General features: G+C 26.3%; 2 protein-coding genes across 2 annotated transcripts in view; one reads left to right on the top strand and one right to left on the bottom strand.

Moving 5' to 3' along the window:
- The window catches only part of LOC112682830, a 42,569-nt gene extending 32,339 nt beyond the window's left edge, over nt 1–10,230 (bottom strand). The window contains exon 1 of the mRNA XM_025553579.1: nt 10,145–10,230. The gene's annotated coding sequence lies outside the window, so the exon portion shown is untranslated. The remainder of the gene's footprint in view (nt 1–10,144) is intronic.
- An 802-nt stretch (nt 10,231–11,032) lies between these two features.
- On the top strand, nt 11,033–21,616 carry LOC112682831 (zinc transporter ZIP3-like). The gene is made up of 2 exons (XM_025553580.1): nt 11,033–11,831; nt 21,074–21,616. Exons 1-2 carry the CDS (start codon nt 11,058–11,060, stop codon nt 21,440–21,442), a joined length of 1,143 nt encoding a protein of 380 aa, XP_025409365.1. The 5' UTR covers nt 11,033–11,057; the 3' UTR covers nt 21,443–21,616.
- Nucleotides 21,617–27,721: the final 6,105 nt, after the last annotated feature.

Raw genomic sequence — 27,721 nt, 5'->3', positions numbered from 1 at the left:
GCAACTAGCAACATTTAATTTTTATTTACACCTAAGTGACTTCTTTCTTACCAAATTTTCTATTGAACCGTAATTGTTTCACATTTAACCTTTGTCACGTTTCGTTTTCTTTATTACATCGAATTATTCAAACAATATAAATCCTATGTACATCGTTCATAATATCTCTATGGAGCCAAAAATGTATAACATTTCATCAATTGAGAACGGTTTGGCCGATTTAGCTCGAATTTTTTTTTAATTGTTCGTAATTGCCAGGAAAAGGTTTTTACAAAAAAAAAAAAAGTTGAAAAAGTGCTATTGTTTAATAAATCGGAGTTTAATTTAATAATTTTTGACCCGGTCGATAACTTCCCAATTGAAAATGAATTATTAAATGAAACTATTAAAAAACTATGAAAAACTATTTAAAAACTATTAATTTTATTTTAGGTATAAAATGACGGTTATTGCACAAATATTAAACAACAAGATCCCGCAACAGGTGCTAAAACAAACAAGAATGTTAGTTCGAAGGATTATTATGCATATTGGTTGATGATTAGACGCGACCAGGACAACGTTATTCTACGATTACGTGAGCTTTGTCAAAAATTCATGGTTGACATGTATGTAAAGATAGAGAGCGAACGATTTCGATACTTGCGATTCAATCAAAAAAAGCTGTGTGCGGAAGATTCTCAAAACAATTGTCAAATATCGGTAATGGGAAAGTTACTACAGATGAAACGGGATGCATACAATTACCGACCAATTTCTGCACAATCATTGATTCGCAAGATGCTCTCATTGACCAGATATTTATCAATGTACACAGACAATACACAAATCATGAATAGCTGGCAGAAGGAGCAATTTTAGCAGCGAAAAATGTGGACGTCAACGAATTGAATCTCAAAATACAACATTTGTTACCAGGAGACTTAATGCCATACACATCTATTGATTCAGTTTGTGATACTACTGAAGCTATCAGTGGTGTAACGAAGGTATTATATTGGAGCAATTGCTCCTTCAAAATTTTTGGTGAGTGGGTGGTCACCCTGCCACAAATTACCGAAGTGGCTAAATACATCGTAGAAAATGGAAATATAATATGTACCTTACATATGAAACCTACGCCACACTCTACAGCATAAAGCCTCAAAAACGTAATAGTATATTAGTACGCTAAAAACATCAGTCTATCAATGCAAATTTTCGTCGTCGGTCGGTTATAGAGTATTATTAGGAAAAAACAGATGAATGATTTTTGGAAATTCGTTCAAAGACCGCGATCACCAAGTGCCCGCGTGGTACAACAATAATGCAAAATCCTTGACGTCCTCACAGTCAACAGTATTTTACACAAATTTCAAAACGTTACTGAAATAAAATACTAGGCATTTCAAGACAATATACAACGTTCAACATTGTTACACCTATGTACACTACATAGATCATGATACAAAATAATTAATGACTATAATGAATGAACTAATTGAATAGGTACATCCGATTATACAAGTACCTCTACTAAAATATGTGTATTTTGTAAATTTTAAACTTTTCGTTGTGGTAGAAATGCCGTTATGATGGATAAAAGTTGGATGTGGGTATGTTTGTATACCTTTTTGCTCCTCACCAAAAATTAGTTCAAAACGCCACTGGAAGCTATAAATTATCCAATAGAGTTTTTAAACTCATTGGATTTACCAGGCAAGCCACCGCATAATTTACAACTAAAGGTTGGATCTCCGGTTATTTTGCTTCAAAATTTGAACCCATAACGGTTGTACGATTAGTCATTAAAAAATTAATGAAAAATGTTATTGAAGCCATAATTTTAAATGAAAAATTCCGAGGTGAAAATATATTATTACCGCGAATCCATATTATACCCACATGTGTGCCAATACAATTTAAAGCCTTCAATTTCCAATTATATTGGCATTTGCAATGACTATCAATAAGTCTCAAGGCCAAACGATGTCTGTCTGTAGCTTAGATTTGAGCACATCATATTTTTCACACGGACAATTATATGTGGCGTGCTCTCGAACCATCCAGTTTGCTTGTGTTGACGAAAGATAGGATAATAAAAAAATATTGTACACTCTTTTGCATTAAGGGATTGATATTGTTTTTTACTAATATTGTCATAATTAGCGATACATATAATGTTAATAAATTATTAAAAAAATAAATGTTTGATGTTTTTTCATTTTTATATTCCGTCACCGTTCACAGCACTCCATACTTTTTCCACTTATATACCACATTCTTACATACTTATATTAAATTAATTTTTTTTTTCTAGCAAAATATTTTCTAGAAATAATTTATATGACAAAACAACGTTTGTCGGGTCAGCTAGTTATATATATTATCGGTATAAAATATATAGATACAGTATACACTGTATCACTTTAACTGCATTTTTTTTCAACCAAAAAACTTTTCTCCTCGGGGGGTTTGTTCAAGCTAAATGAATGTAATGCTATTTTTATGTCAACTTGTTATAATAATAATAATAATAGTAATAACAAAAAATAGTTACAAAATAATATAATCCGTGGAAATTGACAGTTTTCAAAATAATTTTATTTTTCCGCTCATTGTTCACACTCTTTATTTATAAATAAACTTCATTCAATTTTAATCACAGAAAATTAATATTACATACCTTTTAATTTTATTTCGTCTTTCAAAGTTTTAGAGAATATAATAAAAAAATTAAAAAATTCCTATTATAATAACAATAAATATATGAAAATAAAATAACCGTTTAATCATCAAACCAATCGTATATTTACATCGTGAAAAAGACAAAACGTAAACAATACAATTTGAAGTATGCCAGTTGGGTTCTTTTTATTTTGTATTTTAGATTAATATAAATTATAATATTATATTTAATTAAAATTTATGATTTGAAAGTCAAAAAAGCTTCAACCTTAAATAAGTTTTAGAAAATGTTTTGTTTTGAATTTAAATACTAATTTGGTCATTATTCAAAAATGTGCATTTTCTCAGTCACATTTAATAAAGCACAAAATATTATGACTATCAGAAAAAAAGGGACGTTAAATCTTCTAAGTTTGTTATTCTGTCATGAGGTAAGTAATTATTGTATTATACTTGGCACGAAAAACATTGTAAAACCTGGTTCCATTTCATACTAAATAATTTGTAGAAAAGTAAAATGGGCAGAAATTGATAACGTCAAGTTTGAGTATAGTACTTAAATACAAACGTTTAAATTATTTTGCAAAAAAAAATGTAAATACTCTTCGATATTATTATTATCTAGTCCAAGCAGAGGCAACATTGACCATAGCTTCGAGCCATACGTTAAATGTAAATTATGTATATTATGCCCATACAACCCGCGAACTTTATCGGCCAAATAATTTAATAAATACATTTTTTTTTTTTAATATTATTGAATGGCACTGATTGAAAACGGTAGGTACATATAGATGTGATATTTTATGCATGGCTTCTCTCTGATTCAGACCACTAGTCTGCATCGTCTGAAATTATGCCACGCGACTGCCGTGATATACAGCCACAGAAAATGACGTATCCGTGACGCCATATTTGTACTGCTTGGAAATATCTGCGTCTGGACCAGGCTTACCTGGACGATTACTGGTATTACCATATTGGTCATAGTATTATTTAAAACTCATAATGAATCATCATATTTGAAGAACGATTCTAAACGAAGGTCGATGTGATGTAATATTCCGGGATACTAAATACCACCTTATATAAATATTAAAGAGATAAAATTAAATGTATTATTTTTATTTTTATTTTTTTGGTTTGGTGTATGCTCATTGAATTTTTTTAAACCTCGAATAATTGTAGAAATTTCAGCGTACACTACCGTTAATATATGATTCTGTGCAAAAAAAAAACTGATAGGTTTTTTGCCGAGAAAAACTTAGAGGCCAAAACCATTGTATCGTGTTGTAATTGCATTTACTCATCGATCTTAAAATTTCTGTTGAAGATATTAACTTCATTTCAGATTAATTTACAATCAGAATTTCTTATTTTTCACCCATCGTTGTACCAAATGTAAATTCATAACCAAGTAGGTACTTAATAATTTAATGTAAGTTTATACGACTGCGTGTATCAATGCAATAAAAAAAATTCCTATAATATAGGTATATTTGTACCAATTGCTGAACTACCTAGATGTGATATAAATAAATCTCGGACAAGACTCGGTTGTTTTGAAATTTTAATTCCAATCTAGGTGTGATAGACACATGTAATTCAGATTTCCTGGTTTTATCTTACTGATAAAACATGTTATCTAGAATAACTTAAGGGATATCACAAATTATAGTTTATAGAATCATAGGGGTTCATTTTAAATTATTTCTTAAAAAATATTTATTGCACGAATGAAGACATTTTTCTCTTCCAACCTATCCAACATTATATATTATTCGGATATAATAAATCTGTGTAGCTACATCAATCTCTTACCGATGAATTATTGTGGTATTTTTTAAACGATTTCAATCGTTTGCTACAATTGTATCATGACATGGTAGTATTTCATTCAAGGACAAAGTATTGGAATGGTCACTTTAAAGGTAAATAAAATTAAAATTTTTATTATTATGTATAACAAATTTTAAAACAGTTATCAAGCAAAAATGAAACTTAATATGAAATTAGATTATACTTACGACGAACGACAGAATCAACGTAGAAACTTATACTTACTGGGAATTATAATATTTTATGAAATGACTAATATTTTTCTTATAAGTGACAGATAAAGTAAATTGGCGATAAGTTACATAAACAAACGAAATACATTTATGCGTAATTACGTTTAAATGAATAATATCATTTTTATTTCATGAAAAATTGTTTTAATTCATGAGTCAATATATTTTTATGTTTTATGTTTAATCATTAAGGTATGCTTGTAACAAAAATAGATTAGTTTGTTTTTTATAATTGAACAATAAAATTAATTTTAATAAATCAAATTAAGTATTATAGTCAAAATATTTTGTAAATTTAAATTACTTTTTAAATTAAACTTTAAACTTACATGATTTTATAAGCTCACTGATATTGAATAACATTATTATTATTACTAATTTATTTATTGTTCAAATAATTTTACCTACTTATATAATGCTGAAGCAAATATATTTGCTTTTAATTTTATAAAATAAATTATATATAGTAAACATAAAAATACCATAAATATTTAATATAGTTTTTTTTATATTCAAACTAGTATTCGAATAAATCTAAAACTGCACATATTTTATTTATTTATGCAGTATACATTTTAATATTTTGCAGTATATAATTGAAATTTAAAAATTGAAGACCATTACAGTATTATAAATGCAATAATATAGTTTCCTCGATTTATTTAAAATTTATTTATCTTCCATCTACAATTTAAATTTTAAGTTTATAAGTTTAGTAGTAATTTGCAATTTTTAATAATAATATTTTACTTTATTAGATTCCGAATGAAACAAGTATATCATTGGCTAAATATCAATATTTTTTTTTCTCTTTCTTTGTAAATATTATTTCATGTGGTACTAAAATTCTATCAAATCAAAAGTTATACTTTGTTAATGTAATTTTTCGACTTTCTTTGTTATTTTTTAATATTTCTTAATCGAAGTTGCATGATTTAACATACTTACAATTCTCTATTTTTTATATAGTATATTATGCTTATTAAAAAATAAATAAATTTTTAATATTTTAAATTACACTATTATCATGAACAAAACTACGACCCGGACCAAATGATTAAGGTTCAGTTTTTTATGTCTAAGTTATGAACCAAACGAAAACTATATGTAATAACTATTATATTAATAGCTCTATTGATAATTGTTATTTAGAGTCTATACTATGTTAATTCCTATACGGATTAAATAAGAACATTCTTTCAGCATAATTTCAACGTACAATTGTGTTGATACACTAATTTATACGACGAAGTTTAATTAATCAGGTAGTTTACTGATAGATGAAGACAATAACAATATTAACTTGAGTACTTAATGTTTAAAATTTTTTATAACTATATATTTTATTAAAGAATACATGAGAAAAATTAAATCAGAAATATGATTTTTTAATCCTTTTGAATAATTAAGAACAATAATTGATTAAAATCTTGTTATTTTATCATCATAATCAAATTCGAGTTGCTACATTTATCAATGAATATTTGATTCTATTATATACGAACAAGTTATAAAAGTCAATGTTTTGATCAAGAGATTATATCTGTAATTATATCATTTTTAAATATTAAAAGGCTTAAATGATTTTAAATTTTATATAGTACTACAAATTTAAAATTTATGACAGTCGGTAATTGACATTTAATAATTAGAACAGGTAAAAAATATGGATTTATTGTATAAATAAAAACGATTATTTTCTTCTCTTTTTAATTTTATAGTGTGGTTTTTGGTTAAAATTATTTCTATGAAAACCAATTTTATATTTTAATACTCTTATTTTTAATAAATATTTAAAAAAAAATTTTATTTTATTTCAGTTACAACTAAATTAGATGAAATAATGAATACATATTTTACAAAAATATCATTCAAAATATTTATTTTTTTTAGTTTTTTTTTAAATGCGATTCGACTTTTTATTGTAACTTGACTTATTTATACAAATAATAGGATTAACATTATGAAAGACTAACCCATTGCCTCAATATCCGAAAAGCTTTTTCAACCTCAAATTTCTTTAATAAACCTTTACGTAAAAAAATGAACAATATCCGAGTGTAATATATGAGAAAGACATTTTCATTAAAAAATAAGATACCATTTTCCTCCATCTTCCTTTTTACCATACACACCAAAATACTATTTTCCTTCGTTTTCCTTTTTTTTTTTTTTTTGAACTAAAATTATGTAAATTATGTCAAAAATATTCATAAAATTGTTTCTATATAATGGCCAAATACACTTATAGTGAGTTGTAGGTTTTGTGGTTTTGAAAAATGCATATTCTTAGTTTGGTCAAGATTACAAAAATACAAATAGTGAAATTGGTTCGTGAATTAGAAATACGTTTGGGTTCAAATTATTGACTCCGCAAGAAGTTTCTTTATGTTTTGCTGAATATTTTATATTCATTATGCATAAAGAAAACAGTGATTTTTTTCTTTTAGGAATATGTACAGTGGAGGAAAATTGTATATCATTTTTTAAGTGAAATAGCTATGGCCTAATATATAATATAATTACTTTGAATGGATTTAGAGAGGTTTTTGAAAATATTTATGTATTACCTAATTGACAATAAATAATTTAAAAAATATACAATATTATAGTCTAATTTGTTTTAATTCACCCTGTGTTATTTTTATGATTCATTGTAAAACAAAATAAAATAAAATAACCAATACTGATTCATATTTTTGCTCTATAAAAAAAAAAAAAAATAAATAAAATGAAAGACACAACCATTATTCGATTTTTTAGTTATTGTTCATTTCGAAATAACATTACATACAGAAACACAATACATTATTATTTTGAACAATTTAAGAATAACATTCTATTTATATAGTCAAAGTTTGTATAGTTTTAAATTTATAGAATGTTAGCATAGACGTAAATAGGGGGAGGGCTTGGGTGGGCTTAGCCCACCCTTCAGCCTCTCAAGCCCACCTAAATAAAATATGAATGTGTTAAATAAGATAATAATAAATTGTCAATTTCTATAAGTTCTGCTTCGTGTGAACGATCGTCCTCCTCAATGAGAATTTAATGCCAAATATGACACAAAACAGGTTTACAAATTTAAGTATTCTTAACATTGACCGAAAATTATCAAACACAATTAAAAATGAAGATATTCTTAACCAATTTGCAGAAAAAGATAGGAAAATGCAATTACCTGTATAACAAAAAATACTATTTTATAGTAAATGTACTTAGCTGGTGGATATTTAAAATTGTATTTCTTTATTGAAAATGTTGGTATTCATAATTATATTATATTTTCTTGTTTATTAAGGATAAAGGACAAAGGTATAGTCCTACAACACCTTCCCTCTGGTAAATATTTTAACTATAGCATTTTAACATCGAGCCCGCTCAATTTAATGGCTCTAGTTACGTCTATGAATGTTAGGAGTATGAAGTATGCAATATGTATTGCGATTAATTAAAAATAAAAAGATTAGCATATTATATATATTCAGTAAAAAATATTTGCAGACAATTATCATAAAGAAAAATTGAGAATTGAAATCGTTAATAACGTTTTACAAGCATGCTATTTTGATTGGATAGTAGGAAAATCATTTTTTGTTAAATAATTAGGTATAACATTTTTTTTAATGATTATTTAATTAAATAATAGTGATAGATGATCACTTGCAATAAAAATTATATAATTATAATATCAATATAGGTAATTATTTTTATCACTTGTACAGTGAATATGAATTATATGCATTTAATGTTGCATGAGTAATGTCGTTAGTATTAATTGTGAATTCATTGGGTGAATATGTTACAAATCACATTCGTCTGAAGTATCAATCATTTTTTTAAAAACATATTGAAGTTAACTTTATGGTATATAAGTTAAATTATTTTTAAATAGTTTATAAAAATTAGTTTTTAATCAAAACAATTTTTGTTTGTTATGAAACAAAAACATTGTATGTGAGCAGTATATAGTAGTATAAACTCTGAAGTTGTACAACTTTCGACTTTATTTTAAAACCGGTCAGTATATATTTTTATTTAACTTATTGACTAAAAATACTCAGGTATATTGCACATACAAATCGGTAATAAGTTTATAAGCAATGGAACGGTAAATGATCACCACATTACAAAAAATCATAAAAATAATGCAATGCGTTAAGTATAACCGCAGCTTTTTTAATACGCAACACAATAATCAATTACAGATTATATGTTGGTACATCGACACGACTAATACTTTTATAATAATAAATTTATATTTAAAAAAAATTAAAAGATTCGTTTTACTCCTTGTTCAAATGATTAATATCGCTTACGGATCATTACCGTAATTATTTTCATTATGAATTACTAATCATTACGATCATAATCAAATTTGAATTGATTTTTTAACGCTAAAATAAATAATTATTATATAAATAATAATGAAGATTAACAGAAGTTGTCCACTGTCTATCAGCTGGCGTAAACAACCATAGATGGTTAGTTTGAGTGGAGGGGGGCATGATAAATGTGTACGTTTGTGTGGGTATTTAATATATATTTACTAAGATCAAATTACAAAATGATTGTTAGTAGATATAATTTCTTTTTTTTTTTAAGTTGTGTGTGTTATACATATTAAAGAAACAATCTAAAATACATTGAACAGTAATACTGAAAAACATACGTCGTCAAACATTTATCATTCGTGCGGCAGAGATTAGAAAATAGAATCTCGAGTGCATAATATACGTGCGCGCGGTCGTAGAAGAAAAACACGAAACGGAGATCGATGTAAACGTTAGACGGAATAATCGAAAACGGACAGGGAGACCCGTTCACTTCTGTCGCATCCGTAATGCGATTCGCGTCACGCGGCGATCATGTAAACAATAAATGTACACGAGGTGTGTCGTCGATAAATAAGTTTGTAGAACTATAGCAAAGATACGAGGGCTGGATAACTACGGGAAATGGATTTTTCGGGAAATTCGGTAAAAGCCGCCAAAGATCATTTTCGACGACCGATGAATTATTATTCGTACGTATTTGTCCGATGGTGGCCTCGACCATTATTAGGTTATGTACACGCGATAAGGCTGCCGGGTAAGCGATCGAAGCCTTTTCTTCGACGGTTCGAAAGCCACCTCCGGTATTCACGGCCGTGCACAACGATCCGCGGCCAACACCGGTACGGCACTGGGCAAACAGCTGAAATAACGGTGCGGGAACACGTCACGAAGGCGGTGTGTGTAAAGACCAACACGATCAACGCGCGATTATCTCGGTGTCATATCAATTATAACGTTCGTATGTACGCGCGCGCTATACGTGCCGCCGCCGCTGCGAACGAAATAAATGCGTTGTATTGTGCGCAAAACCGGCGAACGCGCGCGCGCGCCCGCGGTTAGGTTACGTACCGTTTAAATATAGTTCGGGCGGAGACGAACGCCGTTGAGTAACAACAACGGCGGTGGCGGCGAAGTGTACACGTATTTATTGTTGTTAAATTTCCTCGTCGCCAGCGAACGTTTTGACGAACGTAAAACGAGTTAACGAACGAAAAATTCGAGTGTTCGTATTAATATTGTGTTTTACGCTTTTGCAGCAGGTTTAATCCGTCGACGAAGAAGAAGAAGAAGACTACAACTATTGCTACGCGGTGCGACGAAAAAATAATGTCCGCGTACGATTAATCTCGAAACCGAACATGTCCGGAACCGCTTCGTCGATCCAATGTCACGTGTGGTGGGAAAGAAAAGGAAAAAAAAAAAAACCCCGTAAACAATCGGAACAATAAACGCGCTCGCATGACGGTGTCGTCATAACGTTTTGTCGCGTGCACGAAACAAATTTGTCGAGCAGTGTCGTAACGCAGTCGCAGCAGCGCGCGTATACTCCACGGTGCGTTTTCGTCGGACGAGTCGTGCGCGCGGTGCCGGTACGACATCTGACTGACACGGAGTCGCGTGAACATTAAACGCGGTACTGACGAACAACGGTACGCGCGGACGCGATTGGATCCGTTGTCGGGACGCCTTATCTCCGTCGAGGAACCGCGCGGGCGCGCACATACACATTACGGGGCACGCACGGCCACGGGCATTCGAACGCATAACGCGCATACGCACGGACACGTCGACACGCACACGCCACTGCAGCAACTCGGTGTGTCGGTCCGACAAACGCGGTTGGCGTAGACGCGCGGCGGACCGGAAGCGCACGGCGGCGGCAGCAGCACCTTCAGACGCAACGATCACACGGCTGCGAGACATCGGTTGCTACGGGAGGCGAAATCCTTCGTCCGGCGTATCGCTATCCGGGGACGCGGCCATGGATCTGGACGCGGACGACCCGGTGCTGGCGAAGGTGCTAGCCATGGCGTTTTTGGGCGTGTCGTCGTTCGTGGTCGGCAGCATGCCGATGTGCGTGTTCGAGCGGCTGGGCATTAAGCGGCGGGCTCGCAGCGCCGCCAACGCGGTACTCCGGTTGATCCTGAACTTCGGGGGTGGTGTGCTGCTGTGCACCACGTTCCTGCACTTGTTGCCTGAGGTCCGGGAGGGTGTGGAGCGGCTGACCGAGGACGGTACGGTCGACCCTAGTCTGCCCGTGGCCGAACTGCTCGCCGAGCTCATCATGTGCGTCGGCTTCTTCTTCATGTTCTCCGTAGAGGAGTTGGTGCACGGGTTTGACGGCCACCACCACCACCACCACCACCACCACCACCACCAGCACCAGCACGACTACCACAATCACCATCATCAACAACACAACCACGAACAGAAGGTCCGTCACCACCAGCACGTTCAGCAGCAGCAGCAGCAGCAACAACAGCTCGCCGATCATCCGGTGAATGCGGGCCAACAAAACCCCGTGTTCGAGAACAGTGAAGCGGTCGTAGTGTCCGGTCGTGTGGCCAACTACAATTCGTGCACGTCCGTCGTCGAGATAGCGGCCGCCAAAAATCCAGACCAGCACGAACAACAGCATAATCAGACGCAGGAGCAGTCGACGGCCATTTTCCGCGGCTTTCTGGTGGTCGGCGCGCTCAGCATACACGAACTCTTCGAAGGCTTGGCCGTCGGTTTGGAGAAAGACGCCGCGCAGGTCAGTAGATGACACTACAATAATGCGTTTACAATCCCACCGGCAGCTCAATCAGATCGGAAATAATTATAATAACGGAGATCATCTATTCGTGTCTCCGTAACGGCCATAACGCCATGACTGCGGGATTAAATTAATATTACAACATTCCAACAGCGTTAGGTGTAGGTTATCGTTTTATTCTCGTAATAATCGAATACTAATTAGGCGATTTTTACAATTTTAACGCGGCACGATGTATATGAGAACGGATTATTAAGCTAATTGAATATTTAATACGATATTTTCGTTCCAAATAAACATGTTTTAAATAGATTTTTTAGGCGGTAACTTATTTAGTCATTTCTAGACCTGTTTCCATTAATCATTATAAATTACAGTATAAATGTTTTTATTTTATAATCTTAGACTTAAAAGTTTTCCGTGCTGAAAGACAGACAGTAAAGAAATGTATTTTTATATCCATCATAGTTCCAAACTATATGTAATAGAATGATCCCGAATAACAATATTATATTACAAACTAAAGGTATTTAATTTATTTTGAAATATCCAATTGAATAGTTCCATAAAATATAACTAGTTTAATGCTCGAATTTTCGTTTTAAGTAGTCTTAAATTGCATATATTTTTATTATGAATATATTACAAAACATGCCAGAGAAGCAGTCAGATAAAACGCATTCTATCTACAAACATTAATCAATGTTTGATTAAGTACCTGCATAATAACAGAACACTGTACGTTTAAAAACAATAATATATAAAAAATGTAATATAAAGAATTATACTGGAACTCTTTATAATTTAGATCAGTGCAAAATATTATTCCAAATTTAATCAAATTTAAACATAATTTATTTTCATAATTTTTCTGAAATAAAAAAATATATAATTTATACTAATTAATAACTTGTAAAAATTTCGAATCATTAGTTATATAAACTAAAAAATATCTAGTATTATTGTACGATTATATTATAATAGCTAATTAATTAAAAATATGATAAATTCATTAAAAATTAGTTCGATATTAATAATGATATTTTAAGCTATAAAAATGCATTAAAATAATTTTAAAAATATACATTTAGAAAAATATATATTTATACATGCCATAACCACTTATTGAAATTGACCATTTCATGAAAAGAAAAATACTTTTTTATAGTTCGTGAAATGCAAAAATATTTCACTATATCTGAAATGTATAGATTTTATTAGTTTTCATATAAATTCATATCAAAATTTTGGTAATATTTCAATATTTCATTATATAATACCGATTATTAGTATATTATTTGGATAAATCTGGAAAAAAAGTACTGTACCACATAATTGTTTTTAAATTGTCTTTAACCATAGTCATTTTTAAACAAAGAGGCTATGGAAGAACAAAAAATTATGTATTATCTGTAACTTTTAAAAAATAGAAAATTAAGAAGATTTAAGATAAGTTATCAATGATAAATTTAAGATTAAAATTTAACATTAAATGTCTCCTAAAAATATTTTAATATATTTTGAAAGTACATTATAATCAATATAATCTAATCTTGCTTAAGTAAATATTATATTTTGTCTATCTTTTTGCAGTTTTTTTGTATAACACACAAAAACTATTATAAAACTATAATAAGTATATATTGTATTGTACATGAAAAAAAATTACCATATTGTAAGAAAAAAAATTACACGATATCAAATTGGAGTGATAATTTCGTAAAATAAATTCACATTTTAAAACCGTTTCCATTGCACGAAATTCTTAACTTTTCCAGAAATTATCAATTTTACTAAGTGGCTATGACATACATGTATAAAGAATAGATAAATAACAGGTTTGATTACAATATTACAAATATAACCATTTATTGAGTAAAACATTTTTGGTCAATTAAAGTAACATAAAAATGGATATACATTGTATATGTATATGTAGTGATGTGAATTTGTATTATACGAGGTATTATACAGATGATAAAAAATTATTTTATTCACACAATATAAAAAAAAAAATTGTTATTTTTGGTTATTTTTAGTAACTCAACTACTAATTTTTTAGTTGTACTTATACAATAGATCTCCAATAAAGTACATTATAATTATAAATATTAAAAGTATACAATAATATTTTAATCCTGTTAATTTAGAATTCAGGTGTTAAAAATGACTAATACACGTGGTATAAAATTATTTTATATACGAGTAGACATTATAAAAACAAAAATGAAAGCGTTATTTTTAGTTATTTTTAGTAACTCAACTATTAATTTTTTAGTTGTACTTATATAATGAATCTCCAATAAAGTACAGTATTATTATAAAAATTAAAAATATACAATATTATTGTAATCGTGTTAATTTAGAATTTAGGTGTTAAAAATGACTAAAATAAATCAGGAGTGGATCCAGACCAAGATAATGGGGGGGGGCGATTTTTAACAGACACACATGATATAGATAAAATTAAAAATATTAATTTTGATATCGTCGTTTAAACTGCAACAGTGCGTATTTCAAAATTTGACAAAATGAGTTTATTTTCAATATTAATAAAATAAGTGATTTCCAGCATTTAAATATCAGGAGAATTTTCTATGTGAATTAAAAATAAATATGTAAATAAATTAATAATATTTTTAAAGAATGTGATTTAGCGACACAAGAAACAATATATTAATAAAAAAATTAAGCAAAAATCTGTATTATTTAAGTTGAGATTAGTTAGGCTTTTTTGTTTACTCTTTTAAATTTCTTGGCAATAATCTTAATCTACAAAGTGGCGCATTCGCATCATAATGAAATGTATCAGAATAGATATGATTATATTATTTGTTCGAAGCTTGGAAATGTAAAAGAAATATTTAAAGCATCTTGAACTGTTAGATCAAATATGTTTTTTTGTTTACAGTGTTCTGCAAAGCACTCTTCTACTATGTATAGAAATCGAAATAAATGTAAATTTGGATGGGTTAACCCTCATTTTGATTTTAAATTAAGAAGCTCAGCTTCTGGTAAATTATTTGAATTTGTCATATACCTAACTATTGTAATAATATAGTCCTACATACTACTAACGCTTTACAGATATAGCGAAAATGTGTACTAAACCCGTAACGCATTCTGACCATCAGCTATCAATGCAATTTAAATATATGATAACTAACCTATATATCTTAAACTGTGTAGTAGTATATAACTGTGATATCAATGTATCACCAAATAATAAGTATAAGTAATAACATAATACCAGCATAAGTTTGGTATAAAAAAAATAGTTTAAGATTTCCCTATTTACCCTTGTAGTAATTACGTCAAAAACTAAAATCTGCTACGGTGAACGGGAGAGGAATCGCCCCATTCGCCCCCTCTGAATCTGCCCCTAAAATCAATTTATTGTTCTAATATAATATTCAAATATTGTAAATATATAGGTACAATGAGATAGAATATAACTATAAAAGTATTAAGTATAGTTTTATCTTTATTTTTATTTAAAAAATATGTATTTCTATGTTTAAAATACATACGTATCTTACCTATATCATAATTGCAAATCGATAGCATGACTAAATATTAATTTGGTGAATTTGGTGAATAATTCTTGTATTATGTGTTCTTTTAATTTTTTCTAACTTTTTGGCCATTTTTTTAGTTATTCCATTTTAAAATAATTTATATTTCATAATTAACAATGGGGTGATAAACTTTGTTAAATTTCTTATAATTTAAGGTACTGCAAGGTTCTATACGATATAATACTGGTAAAAAACGGTATTATACAAAAAATAAATAAAATACCATATTTTTTAACATCTCTATGTATATGTATTGTATATGTACAATGAGAATAGAAGTATAATCTATTACTATTTTTATGTTACTTTTACTAACCAAAAATGTTTTACAGAATATCAAGATTATACTCGTGGCGTTTTAATCAGAACTATTATAAGATGCCCAATGTACAATTAAAATTTCGTACAAAATATTTCATGTTTTAATATATTACTTCTCTTATGTTCATCTTTTTATTAGTTTTTAACTCAAAAATTGTTTTGTGGTTTGTTAAAGAGGCACTTTATCTTCTTCATATCCATTCAAAGATTTTTCAAAAGAGTAACCCATTCTTTGATCTCGATGATACCTTAATAAATACTGATAATATGTGTGATTCTCAATTAAAGGCTATAAAATTAGCACAGATTAGCACCATACCAACGCTATACGCTATTCAAAACAAAACACGCTTTTCAAGCAATATCCTCAAACCAAATCACTAATACTCTATGATTCGCTTCTAACATCACGGCTTACTCTCTATTGAAGCCTTAATATTGAAACAATTAACAATTCGTTAAGTCCTTCATACAAATAATTCTACTTCAAAATATTGTACCATTCAAATCCAATAACCTCAATTTTTGATAAACTTCTTTTGCTATTTCAAAATACGTTGGGTGCTTAAAATCTTCTAGATTGAGTTTAATTAATCATAAAAATCCACTAAAATAATAGTTAGATTCTCTAGATTCCTCCTTCCTTAATTGTATTTGAATCTCTAATTATTTATTTTCAGCAATTTTAGTTAATTGATTCTAATTTATACAAATTGTAAATTATATTTATTTTAATACAAAATCGTTTTCTAAAACTAATATTTTATTATAATATACATCTGTAATGTCTATAATGTATATTTAATATTAGAATATAAATATTGTATTAATAATTTTTACATATGTATTACAATTTATCATATAGTATAGGTAATTGTATATTGTATATGACCTTAAAAATATATATTTCACTAATTATTATTCCAACTTGAAAATGTAAGATTATAATTGATAATTCACAAACTTAAGTATAAATTTCAATTGACACATTGTTCATTAAGCCTGCCCATAAAGTATGTGTTTAGATAAAAAATAAATAATTAACTTCAGACAAATATGAATAAATTATATTTTGAAGAGTTTTATTACAAAACAATGTTTTATCGAAAATTGAAGGACTTATTCTGTGACATGTTCTGACAGGAATAACGTATCTTCTAAGTGGTCTCTTAAAGTTCGATTTTAATCTCAATTTAATTTTTTAAATATTTTACTCTAGTGTCGTATAATGTATGGGAAATTGATATTTTATATATATTTGTATTAATTATGTTTTACTTATATTAACGCTTAATTTTTTTTTGCTTACTGATTGGATTAAATGGATAAATGGATTATTATTAAATAATAACTATAGTTAATATTAATTTGGTACCGAAAAAACGGTTGTGTTAGGTAATTTAACATTCTAATGTACTTGTACTCACATTAATTAACAGGTTGACTACCACGTGTACATTTTTTTTGTGCACGAACAAATCTCCATACTTGTATATGCAAATATTTTTATACTTTCCAACAAATTTTAAACGATAATTTGCAAAAACTTCTTTTTCAAAATAAAAACTTGATTTAAATAAGAAATATCCATTTCCTATCTTCGCTGAGTAGACAAAACTGGTCCTAGGGACCTCAATATTTAATTCCAATGTTAAATCAGTACAGACGTGTACACATTTCTGTACACGAAATTTGTTTGAAAAAAAAAACTCGTATACAATATAATGTACACGAAAAGAAAAATGGTAAGTAAAGGAGTGTACACAATTTTGTACACACGGCACCGGGTAAAAAGTATCAAAAATCATTGTGGCAGTCAACCTGTTAAGGGATAATATAAGACCGTGACAATGGCAAAGATTTAATTAATTCTATATACGAGTATTTAAAAATATTTTCAAATCTCCTGTCTTCAAAAGTTGAATGTTTATTTATCAATATTGTTTAAAAATAAGTTACGTCTTAAAAATTAAAATTAAATAGGCATATATATCTATACAAATATTAGGTTTCACCCTATTTTTAACTATAAAAATCTGACAAAGAAAAATTGACGAGGTCAAATCTTTTGATTTTCAAAACTAGCTAGTGTATAGCTTTAGATTTAACCTTGTATAAATTGTATAATCATAAAATCAAAATGTACTCAGTCTATCATAAAAAATAAAAATGCAATCGTACAAGTGGAACGAAATTTAATATTATTCCTAAGTTAATTTTCAATTTTTTTTTATTTATGACTACCAAAATCAAAAAAAAAAAAAATTGTGTTAAATTTCCTATTTAAAAATATGCAATGTAAAACGTATAATGCATAGTTATTCAAAAGTTTTATCGTAGATTAGGTAAAATAAAAAAAATTATACCAATGCAGGTAAACAATCTGATATTAAATTTATGGTGCACAATGACATATTATTTTTTTTGAAATCGAAAACTATATTATAAAACTATAAACTATTTTATAGGTTTCCATTTAAAAATGAATATAGATACTAATTTTACAAACATCAGAGAAGGGAGAAAAATGTTATTGATTAATACCTATCAAAAATAAAAAGGTAAATCAAATAATTGTTTTTATTTGTTCAGCTCCCAAACAATGCTCTTACATATGCGTGATCTATTTACCGACATATAACAAAAACCAATAGTTCACGAGTTCAATAAATGTACTTTCAATGGCCAGAGTAACCATGGATAAAAATATTTGAATCTTAAAATATTCAATTATACTAATTAAATTATTTAAAATCGTTTAAAGAGTTTTTATTGATTGCGAGTGTCTTGTTATCCATTGGTGTACTAACATTTTGTTGATTGTATGATACAGACTTATGTTTAATTTATTTTTAGAATTAGAATTGACATATTTTATAAACCTAATAAGAATTGCATAAAAAATATACGTATATAAATTAGATTCAATCTTAAGCCCCTATAATTACAATCGTGTATCATACATGCCAATGAATTATATATTTAGATTTTTTTGAACCATAACAAGTTTTATTTTCTGTCGATGATTTATTGTGATATGATTTTTAAACCATGCATTATTAAAAATATATTTTAGGTTAAATACTTATTTATAATATATTTCGATAATTATTATGCCAAAAAGCATTATCAGAATTTATATTATTTTAGCCAAACAATTTTTGTCATAAGTATTATTAATCAATTAATTGTTCAATATATTTAATAGAACCCGTCCATTTTATTTCGGAACATTTCCCATCGTATTTTTTATTTTTAAATTTATATTTTTTAATGTCAATTAAATAAATCACCTCATGTCAGTTCCATCATATATGGCTCATTCACCTATGATTGCAGTATCAAATATAGTTTCCATATTTAATATTATTTTATTTATTTTGCCTAATAAGTTCATAGATCTTTAAAGTTTAAACTATCACTCATGCTTATCGTAAAAAATATTTTCACGTAATGTACAATTCTTTAATAAAAAACAATAAAACAAAATTTAATTAATTAAATAAAACATGAACGATTCAATAAATTAGTCACTTAGCGGTAACACATAATTGAACGTAGTTTATTATTAATTTAAGTAGAAAATTATAATTAAAATTATAATAACCTACGTACATACCATGTATGTTTTGTGTAACAATACGCATTGATGGTTTTTAGTAATATTTAGTAAGAACATTCTGGGTTCAGTATTGCAAAATCATATTGGAAATCGGCTTACATAATGGAAAAAGTAACTAATAAATGTCTAGTCTAATTTACTTAAAAAATCCGTCTCTATATATCTTTATATAATATTATAATATTGATCGAAACTTATTAAAAATAAAACTCTATCGAAGTTATAATGATTTATAAAGTATTCCTATGGGATACAATAAGTGGATTAAATTGTGTTTAGTGTTAAGAGTTTATTAACAAAATAATTTAAATCTACAACTTATAGATAACAGAATACCAAGTTTTTTTTCTTTAAGTTAATTCATATATTAATTATCTAATATTAAATAATTGTCAATAAACTTACAAAAATTAAGTATAAAAAAACTTTATTGAAAAAACTTTATCAAAAAAAATATATATTTTATGTCTACTTGAAAAAAATGGATCCCGTGAATGGCATATTGATTAATGAATAAAAATATTGCTTTGTAGAATATGAAATCATGTATAGAACTCGTTTTTTCTGTCTATTATATACTAAATTGTATTCAAAAATCTATAGTTTATCATAAAAATGCATAAATATGTTAATAAAATGTCCTTGTTTACCATAAGCATATATTTATCAATTTTATTTTAAACTACCTATTATTTTTTAAATATAATTAGTCAAAATAGTTAACATATATAAATTAATAAATTAATTATTAAATGCTCATGGTCGTAAATATATTAATTTTGTATATATCTGATGATGAATTTTTAATTCAAAATCGGTCATATATTACAAATATAATAATACTCCAGGCTAAACATTTATTTAATTATTTATTTCTATATATAAATTATTTATTTATATATTAATTTACAAGTATTAACAATTTTCTATTTTTTTTTTATTTTTTTAATTTATTATTTATTGAGATCAACAATCAAAAGTTGTAATTTTACGATAGTTGAAATTTTTTTAGCATAATGTTTTTAAAATCCACTTCCGACTAACGCATACTAAAATTCCCTTCTTTCTATAAATGTTTATATTATATTCTTTAATTGATTATACCCGACGTAATATTAAAACTATGAAAGTCCAATTTTAGACTTTATTTTCTAGGTGAAATATCCCCCCCTTTTATAATTAATCACTTTCTCTCCTTGACATTTATTTTGTAAATCTCGTTTTATTTTGTATTACTTATTCTGTCTTATCAAATACATTTGAATGTATAATTTTTTTTAAGAATACGAATATTTTCGAAATTGAAAATAAATCATAAATGTGATTTTACCGTTTTTAGCAATTTTCGATAGTTTCGAAAGAGTTTTTTAAATAATCTTTAAGTTTATTATAGTTTAAATTAGCCTACTAGGATTAAGGTAGGGTTAAGTATAAGTCTTTAAAATATTTCCAATCATTATGTTAATAAGATAATTGAAATCTTTACTACAATATAAAATTGTAAGTGGTTTTCTACGACCAAGCTAATCGAGAAAACTACTGAACTGATTTGACTGAACATTTTTACTATTATACCTGAAAGTTTTAGTACAAAATAAAAATTATTTTTTTTTTTTTTTGCTTGAGATCTAATCCCATAATAACCTAAGCTTAGATTTCTAATAATAATAACAATTTAGATTACAAAAGTTATAATAATTTTAATTTGGCTTCTACAGGTTTGGTCACTTACGGTGGCAGTGGCGTGTCATAAGCTGGTCATTGCGTTCTACGTTGGATTACAAATGCTTTCGGATAGAACTAAGCCATTGCTAGCACACTGTTCGATAATATTATTTGCTGTTACTTCTCCAATAGGCATTGGCGTGGGCACCGTAGTTAGTAATCTTAAAGAAACAAACTCCGTGGTTATACTATCGGTCGTACTGCAAGGACTAGCTACTGGAACATTGATGTACGTGGTGTTCTTTGAAGTTCTCAAACCTTCTGTTGAACATTTAAGTATCAAACAAAGAATATTACGCCTCCTGTTTATTGCCATAGGTTTCATGTCAATGTTGTCCATTCAGTTGATTTTAGCTGAATAATACTTGTTTCAATTAGTTTATATAGACAATGTTATACTTTAATATGCTCTGTACTATATTATACATTTCAGAATGATGAAAAAGTAGTACCTATGTAAATAAAGATGCGTCTACAGATTTGTATCAAAAATTAAAATTTTGTAAAATTATTAATGCATAATATAATTGTTATAAATAATAATAACCATTATTCGTAAAAATTGACTACTCGACTTAAAAATTAATCGATATTATTAAATTTAGTTTAAACTAAATATAAGAAAATAAGAAAAATCAAATCAATTGTAATAGCTATTTTTTTCTATGAAATATGATTGTCTAAATTTTTGATTTCATTATTTATACCTCACACTTAATTTTATCCATTATACCTAATGATATTAGCAAAAATATACGGTATAATAATTATTTCTTACGCAATTTTCTAATATTTTTCTGATATTTTTACTTCAATTTTTATAGTGACGCCAAACTGATTGTTATGCAAGTTTAATATTTATCTTTAGAATATACTCTAAACAAAGTAATTCGTTAAAAAAAAAGGTAAAAACCATTTCTATAATATTTATTATTAAATTAGTATAATTTTAACTAGTATCACAAACATAACACGTAATGACATTTTGTAAAAGATGTTAAAATTTAATAAATATGAAAATATCCAACCAAGAACATTTAATTAGGTATAGATGAGAAAAAACATGTTTTTACCTACACATGGAATTATGATTTATTAAGATATATTAAGTTTAGACAGTCATAAAACGATTATTATACCAAACGATTACTGATGTTATATTACAAAGTTATTTGTATGCAATTACTAAATAAATTATAATGTCTTTAATTATAATTTAATTTATATTATTAAATATTTTTACATCATTTTTCGTAAATCAATTCACTAATTTAAAACATTTTATCTAATTTTTTACTATTATTTTATCATAAAATATTAATAAAACTGTTCAATTTACTTTTCACCATTTAATATTCATACAAACAAGTTAAAAATTAGATTTTAAATTAATTTTTTTATTGTTATAACATTCAAAGGCCATATTTATGATTAAAATAAAAGTGAACTACTTAAATAATTAGTTAAATAAATGTAATTACTTTGCTTCTATATACTCGTATGTAATAACTGTTGAACAAATTCTTGTGTGTATATGAATATGACAATAATATGTATATCATAAATGTATTTTTAATGTAATATTTCACTTTTTAATATATATACTGATGTTAATTCATTTTAAATACGAATGTAAACATTTATATATTATTCATAGGTGTGCGCAGACCTCTTTTTCAGGGTATACAAAAGGCTGCCACTGCCCTCCCCCTAAAACTGAAAGTTATTTTAAGCGTTCGAAATTCTGGTCTTAATAAATATTTAATTTCAAATTTTAATTTTTTTTCCTGAAAAAAGTGACTGAATAGCCATTTCTTAATCGTTATGACTGTCTTCATAATTAAAATTTAAAATAAATTACGAAAAAAAAAATTAAATACATAACACTTGAAATGGTTTGAGTAATACGTTTAAATAGGGTAAATAAATAAAAACGTAATTATATACTTAAATGAAAAACAAAATAAATTTGATAAATAATCAAAATTAATCATAAAACGATTCTGCGTACAGTTGAGTTCTTAATATCACCAATAATGTTTTCGGGATTTTAATTTATAGCCATTTATTGTCCTGTAGTAGATAGCTATTTAATCTTGCCTCAATTATTATACTTCTTAATTTCATTAACACATTAACACATTAAATTATTATTATAAAATATGATTTGTGTTTCAAAAATAAATTAAACTATCTGGGACTGAATATAAAAATATAATAAAAATCATAATATAATACAAAATCTCATAATATACATAAGATCAAGTATGTCATCATTTTTATTAATTTTTTGTAATTTTAGAAAGAAGGCTCTATGTTTAGGGTATGCAGTTGCATACCCTGCATACCCCCTGCGCACGACAATGATATTATATTTGAATTACAAATAAATGTTCGTTTATTTATGCAAATTTTATTATAAGCTTAAATCACAATTTATTTCAGATATCTTATTAAGAATATTAAAAATAAAAATAAAATGCAGTTAACTTAACACATAAAACAATATACTTGTTATGATGAAATTTTTTAATATTTTAAATCAAGAAATTAGGTAAAATTCTACATTTTATAGTAATTTTATCTTTTAAAAATATATTATTGTAGATTTACTTTATATTAAATTATTATTATATAGATATTATATTTAGATGTTATGATATGAGCGATAATCATATGAGCGAAAAAAGAAAAAAATATGCCTTTAATTCCTTTAAATTTATATAAAAAATAAAATATAGCAGCCGAAAAAAATTCCAATACAAATATAATTTAAAAAAAAAAAAATGTTTTCCAATGAAAAATTGCTTCCTATGTAACTACAATAATGATTACTTATGTAAGAATTATTTTTATTTCGTCGGAACTTCTTATGTACTTAATACATTTTTTTAAGTTTAACAAAATATTATATAGAGGACTGTCATACTTGTATAAGAAAAAATTTTGTTATGCAAAATTATCAATATATCATAATAGTTTATTTTTAATTTTAATTAGTAATAATTATTCAACTATCTCTAAAGTTCATGAATTATGGTCAATTTAAGACTGTAACCTTATCAAATATGTATTTTTTATAAAAATCAACAAAATAACCAAAACTACACAAGAAAAATAAAATATAACTCAATCTAAGAGTTTATTATCTATATTAGTAATTAATTTTGCTATGAAAAAGAGATAAATAAAATATTATACCAAAACTATAACTTCTCTGCCCTATCCATTACATAATTAAATGTCTAAAAATCGTTATTTATTAAATTAAGAAGGTACAAAGAAAACGTTCTACGAGTAATTTGATTAATAAATATTAAATTGGATTAATTACTAAATACTAATATAAATACTAAATACTAATGTCAAAAATTAATTGTATTATTAATCACAATAAATATTAAAAAGGGACTAGGTACATGAGACTGAATCATAGAAATATTGAGATATTAGATATTAATAAAATACTATTTAATTTTAATTATTAAAGAAACAACAATTTATAATTTATTTCAGTGAAAATATTCAAAGGCAAAATATTTATTTAATAAAATGTATGCCATTATTTTTCGTGGAAAAACTTTACGGGTTGCTCACGTTGTAAGTAACGAATTTCAATTTTTTTTATAAATATAATCTATTATAATAAGATTACGTTAAAAAAGTATTTGAAAGTAGTCGAATACTTTCAAAATGTAAGTATGCATATTGAACATCAATTTCTTTTCTCGAGTATTCAATTTTTGTAAATAATTTTGGAAAACCTACTCAGTATTTGAACACATATAAAATTAAATTATACGAGTACAATAATACATGTAGATTTTTGGAAAATTAGTATATTATTTACACTTATTGTTGTTTTGATGACGATAATAAGAAGATAATTGATTAAGAACCCAAGATTTAATTAATTACTATCATTCAAAAAGTAGTGAGGACGTATTATTGAAACTATCTAATGATTGTGTTAAAAATACGTGACATACACCAAAAACTTACAAGTAATTTATTATATTGATTTTGTACGGTATTTGTACGGTATTTAAATAATTATGTATGTTATAAATAAATATAAATAAAATATAAATAACAATTTTTTTATAATATACAGGGCATAATATAAACTATAGGTAGGCATAGGCAGAATCATTTGATTTTAAATATTGAAACAAAACTTGTATAGTTATATCGAATAATAAAATTATTAATATAAAAAGTAATGTTTTTCTTTACTACACAATTACATACATTAAATAAGAGTTGAGCTTCAGCAATACAAATTATGAGAAATTAATATTATTAAATATATCTTAATATTTAACTATCTATAATTTAAAATACGTTATTAATAATTATTAATTAATACATTTTAATTTTATATTGAAAATGTACAGTAAAACCAAAACAATAATATGCATTTATTTACGAATAGTTATTAATTTATATTATACTTATTACTCAAGTTATAAAAAAATATTTAACATTTTTAATTTAAATCAAATACAGTAAATTATATTTAAATACTTAGAGTATACACACCTTAAAAGTATTTAACATAGGTTAAGATAATTATTTAAAAATATAACTTAAATCTAATGACTTATTAACTAAAATATACTCTTAATTTTCAATTAATAATTATCATATCAGATAAATAAATACATTTTTTTTCTATGAGAATGTGTACATATTTGTCTTTTATATTAAATATCTAGTTATTTATTTAATTCTTACATATAAATATTATATAAGTTATATTATAAGTTTTATATTGTGTATTTTATTCGCATATTACAATTATTCAGACAAAATTATAATAAAGTTTCATCATCGTTATAATACTACACTTATTAACTGAAGTATTATTTAAACTATATAGATATTTTATGGTTATATTTGTAAACTATTTTGTCATCAAGTGATGTGAATAAGTGGATATGGATGTTTTGTAGAATAAGCCACTTATCAGAGATTTCAGATTTAGATAAATGATACCTACTTAATTAAGAGTTATAAATTAATTTCTTATAATTACTCATCAATGTATAATCTTTTTTTAGAAATACTCTTTATATTTACATTCACACACACACACACACACACACACACACACACACACACATATATATATATATATATATATATATATATATATGATAAGTACCTAGGTAATAAACAAAAGTTAATACAGAATTAAAATATTTTTAATCTTTCTACTCGAGTGTTAAATAGTTTTATAACTCACTACTGTTCAAACGTACTTCAGTAAAAAATTGACCATCTACATACTTCCAACTATTTATCTGCTGATTAAAATTCTATGAATAATGTAAAATAATATTTAATTTAATTATACAATAAATGTTAATTTAATTGGTTTAAGTGTTTGACGTAAGTCGTAATTATTAAAGTATATAATTAAGAACAGATATATTGTAAACTAAAGGAGAATAATTATAAATCACATTAGTTATACAATTGACTGACAAAATTATAAATCTATTACAATGTATTCTTTCAATTAAAATTATCCTAATTACTTATTATTTATTATTATAACTAACAAATAATAATTACATACACTCAAAAACTTATATGTACCAAAAAGAGGGAATTGGTAAAATCACAATAAAATATAAATTTTAAATACTTATATTACCTAGTATTTTAAAAACATTTTATAGTTTCGATATATTTGAATGAAATTTTTGCTATTTATTGGCACATAAGATTTTCGATTTTCCCAAATTTCCAATGCCTTTTTTTTTTGCTAAATTTTGTAACTAAGGTTCGGATACTTATGCACTTAAAATAACTGTAATATATATATATATATATATATATATATATATATATATATATGTATTTATGCTCTAAAAATAATCAAATATAGGTACATTTAAACTATACACAAAAAAACATAAAATATAAATTTTAGCTAAAAACACCTCAAAATACACAGAGTGAAATATATTTTACCTTAAGTATTAAAAATTTAAAATGTATTATGATTTATAAGTATGTTTTTAATTTTAAAAACTTGTTATTTTTATATTTTATTTTTTAATATTAAGTATATACTAATTTAAAATATGAGTATTACACTGTACCTAATATGGTACATAATAAAATGTTTTTTTTTTTTTTAATATGATTTAACTTGAATCTAAAAATATTTGGAGCAAACACAATTATACAGGTCAATAATTTATCATTTATCTACCCGTTAGTTTACATTTTTTTTTTAAATATATTGAAATATGCATTTATATTCTTAAAATTACAAAAATACGCATTTAAAATGTAAAATCAGAGTATATATATGTAATAATATGTAAAGTAAAAATATTACCTTTTGATTCAGTAGAACAAATTTGTATCCAGATCCAAATTAAAATGAATCAATAAAAAAAATATGCAATTTTATATACATCTAAACTCTCATTAAAACATAAATTTTTAACCTTTTGTGGCCATGGACCCCTTTCAAGTATAAAATATAATCACGGACCCGCCCCCTCCAAAATAAATAAATATAATTTTTAATATTAACATTTTTAATGATAAATCTGAGACTATATATTAAACTGTTGTGAATAATCACGTTTTTTTTTTTTTTTATAATGTCGTTTATTTAT

The sequence above is a fragment of the Sipha flava genome, unplaced genomic scaffold, assembly GCF_003268045.1.
Source record: "Sipha flava isolate LNK unplaced genomic scaffold, YSA_version1 211_pilon_pilon, whole genome shotgun sequence".
NCBI classification, from domain to species: domain Eukaryota; kingdom Metazoa; phylum Arthropoda; class Insecta; order Hemiptera; family Aphididae; genus Sipha; species Sipha flava.
Note: the sequence above shows the minus strand (reverse complement) of the source record. Positions and strands in the feature narration are given on the sequence as shown.

Excerpts from the sequence above, each read along its gene's own strand:
- LOC112682831 (XM_025553580.1), top strand. The coding sequence starts at position 11,058 with ATGGATCTGGACGCGGACGACCCGGTGCTGGCGAAGGTGCTAGCCATG. Across the intron at positions 11,832-21,073 it reads TGGAGAAAGACGCCGCGCAG|GTTTGGTCACTTACGGTGGC; the intron begins GTCAGTAGATGA and ends TGGCTTCTACAG.